Below are 8,022 nucleotides of genomic sequence, written 5' to 3' on the forward strand. Positions count from 1 at the left end.
CATCTTCAGCTGCCACGCCGTGGACAATCCAAAGCCGCAGGCGGAGCTGGCCATGCTGAAGCAGTACGGCCCCGACGTCCCCGACGCCACTCTGCAGAAGCTGGTGGCTGCGTTCGGAGAGCTGAGGTCCATGGCCGACCTGGGCACCATCACCTACCCCTACTCCACCCGAGAGGTGGTCAACATCGTCAAACACCTGCAGGTGAGACGGCGAGGACGTGCATCCATCTAAATGACGTTAGGGCGTGTGTGTGTGTGTGTGTGTGTGTGTGTGTGTGTGTGTGTGTGTGTGTGTGTGTGTGTGTACGGAACAATGCAATTTGACTGGGATGGTCATATGAAGCTTCCTTCAATGCTGCAGGGCAGAGAGGACCTCTTATGTCTGATTTCCCCGCTGACCTTCTGTTCCTGCACGCTGACAGACAGTCGATGGCTGCAGCGGCCATTGTTTTGGTCATACGTGTGCCTTTGTGCTTACAATCGATGGTGAGCAGTTGGGGATAGGTGGTTATTTAGATTTAAAGTCCCAGGAAACCGAGCAACGTCCATGAAGGAGATCGTCGTAACTCTTTAAAAAAATGGCAGCCGCAGAAAAAACCCATCCTGGATCTAATTTGCTTTCCTTCCATCCTTCCTTCCTTCCTTCCTTCCTTCCTTCCTTCCTTCCTTCCATCCTTCCTTCCTTCCTTCCTTCCATCCTTCCTTCCTTCCTTCCTTCCTTCCTTCCTTCCATCCTTCCTTCCTTCCTTCCTTCCATCCTTCCTTCCTTCCTTCCTTCCTTCCTTCCATCCTTCCTTCCTTCCTTCCTTCCTTCCTTCCTTCCATCCTTCCTTCCTTCCTTCCTTCTTTCCTTCCATCCTTCCTTCCTTCCTTCCTTCCTTCCATCCTTCCTTCCATCCATCCTTCCTTCCTTCCTTCCTTCCTTCCTTCCATCCTTCCTTCCTTCCTTCCTTCCATCCTTCCTTCCTTCCTTCCATCCTTCCTTCCTTCCTTCCTTCCTTCCTTCCTTCCTTCCTTCCATCCTTCCTTCCTTCTTTCCTTCCATCCATCCTTCCTTCCTTCCTTCCTTCCATCCATCCATCCTTCCTTCCTTCCTTCCATCCTTCCTTCCTTCCTTCCTTCCTTCCTTCCTTCCTTCCATCCTTCCTTCCTTCCTTCCTTCCTTCCATCCTTCCTTCCTTCCTTCCTTCCTTCCTTCCATCCTTCCTTCCTTCCTTCCTTCCTTCTTTCCTTCCATCCTTCCTTCCTTCCATCCTTCCTTCCTTCCTTCCTTCCTTCTTTCCTTCCATCCTTCCTTCCTTCCATCCTTCCTTCCATCCTTCCTTCCTTCCATCCTTCTTTCCTTCCATCCTTCCTTCCTTCCATCCTTCCTTCCATCCTTCCTTCCTTCCATCCTTCTTTCCTTCCATCCATCCTTCCTTCCATCCTTCCTTCCTTCCTTCCTTCTTTCCTTCCATCCATCCTTCCTTCCATCCTTCCTTCCTTCCTTCCTTCCTTCTTTCCTTCCATCCTTCCTTCCTTCCATCCTTCCTTCCATCCTTCCTTCCTTCCATCCTTCCTTCCTTCTTTCCTTCCATCCTTCCTTCCTTCCATCCTTCCTTCCTTCCTTCTTTCCTTCCATCCTTCCTTCCTTCCATCCTTCCTTCCTTCCTTCTTTCCTTCCTTCCTTCCTTCCTTCCTTCCTTCCTTCTTTCCTTCCATCCTTCCTTCCTTCCATCCTTCCATGTGTGTTTCGGTAGATTATTTCCGTATGTCTTTAACCAATGCGTCTTCTCGGCCGTAAATCTCACACGAAGACGTTTGTGTCTCTGTAGAAGACGTGGCGTCCTCTGTTGCCCACAGCGTCAGGAAACGCTCTTCTTCTTGGGATCTTGTCGGTTTTTCTTGTCGTGCTGATTCCCAGTTTTGGCATCGGCAGAGAAGATCTGGCGAGTTTATTTCACGGGCGTAACCCACACGCTGCTCATCATGTTCCTCACAAGTGTGGCTCCATTTTTAAAGGCTAATAAAGAGAGTTTCCAAAACTGTACGATTTTATTGCCAAAGGAGCAAAGACGTAATCTAACAAACACACTTCGTGTTTCTGTGATTTAATTCAAAGACGCACATTAAAATCTACTAAAATTACACAAAGAAAATAAAGTGCCAAAATTAAATACAATATGACACTTTACTTTTTGTTTGCTGAAACAAACACAGCCGTTCATGTTCTGTAGATTTGGGAGATTGAGATGTAAAAGTAGATGATGGTGGTGATGGACCTCATCTGAACAGTGTGTAATCTGCCAGAGGACGCGACCTCCAGGAGGAGACGGTTTTCAGCACCGTGACCCTCGACCCTGCTGCCGTCCTCTGAACGATACCTTGACGTGATTGCCTCCGTGTCTGCTCCAGCTGACTTTAATGTCATATCGCCATGGTTACTGCACAGCGTGTAACTTGAATGTCTCCGGTTATGTCACAAACACAATAACTAACGAGCTCGTGTCAGAGCAGTGAAGAGCGAGCCGTGCTTTGACCTCAGTGTGAGATCATCCTAAATCATTTTAACCGTCCTTTCTTCTCTCCTCCTCCTCCTCCTCTTCCTCCTCCTCCTCCTCTTCCTCCGCCCCCTTTGCAGAAGTTTCCTGACGAGGGTCTGGCCAACGTGGTGCGAAACGTCTTCGACTTCGACTCCTACAACAAAGACACGCGGGAGGTTCTGATCGAAGCGCTGCACAAACACGGGATCCCCATCGGAGCCAAGCCCACGTCTGTCAACCTGGCCAAGGAGTAAGAGAGAGCTGTGGAGCGCGAGGCGGCGGCGAGACGCTCGGTCACACAGTAACGTTTACATCCAGACACATTATCACGCAGGCGCTGACGCCTCGCCACGCTGACGCCTCACCACGCTGCTTTTTAATCCTTCATTTTTAAAGACCCGAAGATTTCACAACAAGAATTTCTCTCACGAGTTAAGTGACAATATTTTCCCCTCCGGTCAAACTGACTCGGTGTGACGTGCCGTCGTCATCGTTATGAGATATTTATATCGCCGCAGGAGCTGAAATATTAGTTGCGTTAAGTGTTTGCACGCCTGTCCTGTCGCTATGACAACGACCGCTGTATGACCGTCACTGCTCCGTTACTTTTTACTGTTTTTGTTTGTTTGTTTTTTTTAAATTCGAGATCCGACTCGATCCGTAGGCGGCTAAACTACGGAGGAGGATGCTAAATCTGGAAAAGAGCGCCGGTGATGCCTGAGTTTGATTCGGCAAGAACTGATTTGCTTCGTGAAATCTTTTGTCCTATTTAAGGACCAAATTTAAGATACATAATTTTATTCAATATTTAAGAAATTTAACCCCAAAAAGCTTAAAAAAAAACATTTACTCTCAAATGGGTTCATCTCGGGGCGCCGGTGGCCTCGTGGTTACTGCGCCTGTACAGAGGCTGCAGTCCTGCAAAACGGCAACCCAGGTTTGAATCCGACCTCCTTTCATATCTCACAATGAAGGCACAAAAACCCAAATATCTAGAATGAGGAGTTGACAGCCCGGTGGTTTCAGTGCGAGCTCTCACACTCGTGCAGCGAGCTTCTGATAGACGCTGATTTAGATTATTTGTAACTTCTTGAAGTGTAATCCTGACGTGCTTGAAGTCGGCTGATTCGGCCTTTCGCCTCTTGGCGGGTTTTCAGACTGAATCCTGAGGCTTCCATGAAGTCTCCTCATTAAGTGTGCAGATCATTCTCATTACCTCACATGTCCTTTTTTAAGGAACGATTCAGAGCTAATATATCCACCACATTGTCTCATGATGTACAGCTTTGTCTTTTAAATAAAGGAAAATATTTGTTTCTTCTGTCTCCTGTGGTTTTATTTTGACTCGAAACATTCAAACCTTCAGTTTCCTGAATCTCAAGAGCAGAGCAGAAACAAGTATTTTCCTTTAAAGAATAAATAAAAGATGATTTTATTCCATCGTGTCTGAATGACATGGAGACGAGCTCTAAAGGTCATTTAAAGGTCACATGATCTCCTCCTCTTCTTCAGGTTCAATCAGTGTCCTCGCTCCTCTTCATCATGTGTGTGAAGTGTGTTGTTGTAAATCCACTCTGATCCTGTATTTGATCATGTCTATAAACCCCTCTATTTCAGCCCTGCTCAGAACAGGCTGTTTCTGTGTCTGTAGCTTTAAATATGTAAATGAGCTGTGTCTGACCACGCCCCCTCTCTGGAAGGCCTCGGGTGTACTCGCTGCTTTCTGGCTCCATGTCCTATTGTTTACGGTGAGAAGGCAGACTCAGAGGGCAGAACAAACACCTAGCTGTGGGAGTGTCACCCACCTGGGGGAGGGGCTACTGCCCTTTGTGATGTCATGAAGGGAACATCTCCAAACAGCCTGTTTGAGCACACATTTTCTCATCATTGGGGGGTTTGTAGACTGACTGGAGACACATGTTAGAGGAAGTTGGAGAATATGTGACCTTTAAATCTTTAAGGATCTTTTAGAGCCTCATCTTGAACAGTTTTTACCCCACAACAAATGCTGTCACATAAAAGCAAATATTTCTCTCTTGATTCCCGATTTCGAACGTGCAAAACAAGAAACCGCTTCTCTCGTGTTCCTCTTTGATTTTCTACTCACAGACATATTTATGGTCGGCGCTCAGTTCCTCCTCGCACCCTGTTTATCCTCTTAAAAATCTTTGCATATCTCGTCCCACCTGCAGCCAATAAGAGCGTGGCCACGATCCAGCTCCCAATCATTCTTCACACTGAGGAGCAGTAAACATCAGGCCAGACATAACAAGCCGAGCACAGACTTTTCCCGGCATCATTCAGCTTCTCTAGCGACTGTGGGATAAAACTAAAGTCTCCGTTGTCATGAAATCCTCTCTCTCTCTCTCTCTCTCTCTCTCTCTCTCTCTCTCTCTCTCTCTCTCTCTCACACACACATTTGTAGCTCAGCCGTCATAATTTGACTTTTGACCCCTCAGGTTGCCGCTGCCCGAGGCCAAGATGACCGGGTACTGGACGATAAACCAGGGTGTCAACGCTCGGCGCAAACTGCTCTGTCCCACCGAGACACACCCCATAGACATCAAGGTAAACAGTTTTTATAAAACTTGGCTCTGACATTTAAAAACACCAGAATTCCCCTCTGTGTGTTGTGCATGAATATAAACTATTTATCAGCCAATCAGAAGCCTTTAAAGCTCAGACTGGATCCTCTGAGGTTTCGTCTTCCAGCCATTTTCTGCAGAAGCAGAGAAAACGAGCAGCCATGTTTTTCTGACTTGACCTGGACGCTCGTCCCGTGTCCGCAGGGTCCCGTGTTCCTGCGTGTGCAGAGCTCCCCCTGTGACCGGCAGGAGAGCCGCGCTCTGAGCTTCAGCGAGGAGAAGGCGCACTGGCAGCTTCCCATGAACGAAGTCAACATCATCTGTGACGTCACCGCCAAAGACGGTACGCGCTCGCACGCAGACGCCATCAGAGTGCGTTCAGCGTAGACGTGTTTAACTCATTCTACCCCCCCCCCCCCCCCCTCCCCCCCCTTCTGTTCCGGTTTGCAGACGTGGTGTTCGTGGCCACGTGTAACCCGGTCTCGCTGTTCTCCATGAAGGAGCGCGGCGAGGCGATTCGCTGCATGGAGCTCTACGACGTCTTCCCGAGGACCATCAGCGGCGTGTGGCAGCCGTTTGTCACCGTCGCTCCTCTTGGGAGTCCGCTGGACGGACAGGTGGTGCTGCACGAGGAGCAGGTGGGCACACACACACACACACACACGACCTCGCCCCCCCCATTACGCCTCCACGACCTTCAGATTGAAGGTGAAACGGCGGTCTAACATCCCAGCAGGAAAATCTTCCTCACGACACTGAGCAGGTTTGAGAGCGAACGACACAACGTGACAGCTCGGAGAGGAGACCCGTTCACGCCACAGAGGACGCCAAGAAGCTCGCCTTTAACACCACTCATTGACCGTGAAGTGGCGTTTCATCCCGGACCGCCTGGTGGACTTTTATCGGCACGTTTCAAAAAAGGACGCAAGCTCTCCCAAAGCGTGCGCTGATACTTCCTGCAGAACTCCCCTGGATGAAACGACCTGGTTGTCATGGAGATCTTCCTTTGTTTCAGGTCAAAGGTCATCGTGAGTCTTCTGACAGGAGAGCACAAAGGTGGCGTGTTTGAGGACGCTTTAATAAGTCGGCTCTGACTGCTCATGAAGGAATCCTCTCTTCTCGTCTTTGTTTACTCGCTCGCTCCGTGACACTTATGTAACGCTGGAATTCAAACCCTTTCAGAGGACGACCACAGATTCCTCACTGATTTGAAATAGCTGCTCACAGGACCGTTATAGTTTCTGTAAACGCTCGGCGGTTAGCGGTCGTTTTTTTTTTTGCCTCCCTCACCCCGTAAGACCCGTGATCTGTGACGGCCGTAGCGTCAGACGAGAACAATGCGCGCTCGCCAGAGACTCTCGTCCAGCTGGAGCGCATTAGGCAAGAGGAGGGCTTTCTAAAAATACCAGCAGTGATGGATCGCGTTACGTCTGTCTAAAGATGAAGAGGTCCAGACAACATGGAGTTCGTTCGCAGGTCGTCGGCCTTCGAGGGGAAATTCAATTAAAAACAAAAAAAATTAAAAAACTTTATTGGCCCTGGTGTGGGCCAATAAAGTTTCAATTCAATTAAAAAAACTTTATTTGTCCCTGTGGTGCACAAAAACAAAAAAACAAATTCTACTTTGCACAGACAACATGATGCATAAAACACGCCGCCCCTCAGATTTCAACCTCCACATGTGCTCACACATGCAAACGCTCCCTCCAAAGACAGTGTGTGCAGAGAAACAGGAAACAGGTCTGGCCTTCTTACCGTCCATGAAAATGTCAAGAACTAAAGGTCATGAGGGAAACATCTGATTGGACGCAGGACGATGAAATTTACTGCCTAAAAAAACCAAAACAAACGTTTTCAAAGTTCTTCCATTTTAACTCGAGGCAAAGATACAAACACACACAACCACAGGACGCATTAAGCTGCTTCACCTTGAGCAGAGCGCCCTCTGCTGGCAGGCTGAAGAACTACATGTCTTTTATTATTTTTACTGCAAGTTTGGGGTCTTTTTTTTCTTGTTTTGTTTTTCGAAGGAGGAGCAGAAAAATATGTTGCGTTCTTCTTCCTGCTTCCTCCTGAATGTATTGAGGAATGTAATTCTCCAACGTCTGGCTCTGTCCACTTTTCCATCTCTAAAGAAAGTCCAAACATAAACCTTACACTCAGTTTATATCATCTCCGTGCTGAAGGGAGAATCAAACGTGTGAATCCAGAGCGACTCTTTGAACTGAACTCCTTTTTTTTAAATCTGCTTTGTGCTTGTCTCTCTGCCAGAGTAACACAGTCCTCCATCTGGACATGGAAACCGGCGCCGTGCGGAGGCTCATGTTGTCCCCGGAGAGCGAGCCTCCCTCCGCCAAAACCTCCAACTGGTGGAGCAGCAGCAGCAAGGAACAACAGGTCAGAGGTTTCACTGCCTCCAGAGACAACTGTCGTTTAATGCTCCACTGCTCCTTTTAAGACATGATATCTATCCCACTGTGGAATACTGTGAACAGGCTGTTTCTGTGTCTGTAGCTTTAAATATGTAAATGAGCTGTGTCTGGCCACGCCCCCTCTCTGGAAGGGCTCGGGTGTACTCGCTGCTTTCTGGCTCCATGTCCTATTGTTTACGGTGAGAAGGCAGACTCAGAGGGCAGAACAAACACCTAGCTGTGGGAGTGTCCCCCACCTGGGGGAGGGGCTACTGCCCTTTGTGATGTCATGAAGGGGAAATCTCCAAACGGCCTGTTTGAGCACACATTTTCTCATCATTGGGGGGTTTGTAGACTGACTGGAGACACATGTTAGAGGAACATGGAGAAGAGGAAGTTGGAGAATATGTGACCACCAAGGGCTACTGCCCTTTGTGATGTCATGAAGGGAACATCTCCAAACGGCCTGTTTGAGCAGGCAGAAGACGGAGAGGATGGTTTCCC

General features: G+C 48.4%; 2 protein-coding genes across 2 annotated transcripts in view; both read left to right on the forward strand.

Annotated features, from left to right (window-relative positions):
- The window catches only part of vwa8 (von Willebrand factor A domain containing 8), a gene marked incomplete at its 3' end in the record, with an annotated part of 23,130 nt that extends 20,354 nt beyond the window's left edge, over positions 1 to 2,776 (forward strand). Inside the window, exons 25-26 of the mRNA XM_079357566.1 lie at positions 1 to 202; positions 2,621 to 2,776. The exon at positions 1 to 202 is cut by the window's left edge and continues 4 nt beyond it. Of these exons, the coding sequence (XP_079213692.1) occupies positions 1 to 202; positions 2,621 to 2,776 (358 nt within the window). The remainder of the gene's footprint in view (positions 203 to 2,620) is intronic.
- A 2,631-nt stretch (positions 2,777 to 5,407) lies between these two features.
- LOC306832934 (von Willebrand factor A domain-containing protein 8-like) overlaps positions 5,408 to 8,022 on the forward strand; it is a gene marked incomplete at its 5' end in the record, with an annotated part of 7,186 nt that continues 4,571 nt past the window's right edge. Inside the window, 3 exon segments of the mRNA XM_079357956.1 lie at positions 5,408 to 5,450; positions 5,558 to 5,745; positions 7,379 to 7,504. Of these exon segments, the coding sequence (XP_079214082.1) occupies positions 5,408 to 5,450; positions 5,558 to 5,745; positions 7,379 to 7,504 (357 nt within the window).

This window comes from Symphodus melops (genome assembly GCF_947650265.1).
Source record: "Symphodus melops genome assembly, chromosome: 12".
In the NCBI taxonomy this organism is placed as follows: Eukaryota; Metazoa; Chordata; class Actinopteri; order Labriformes; family Labridae; genus Symphodus; species Symphodus melops.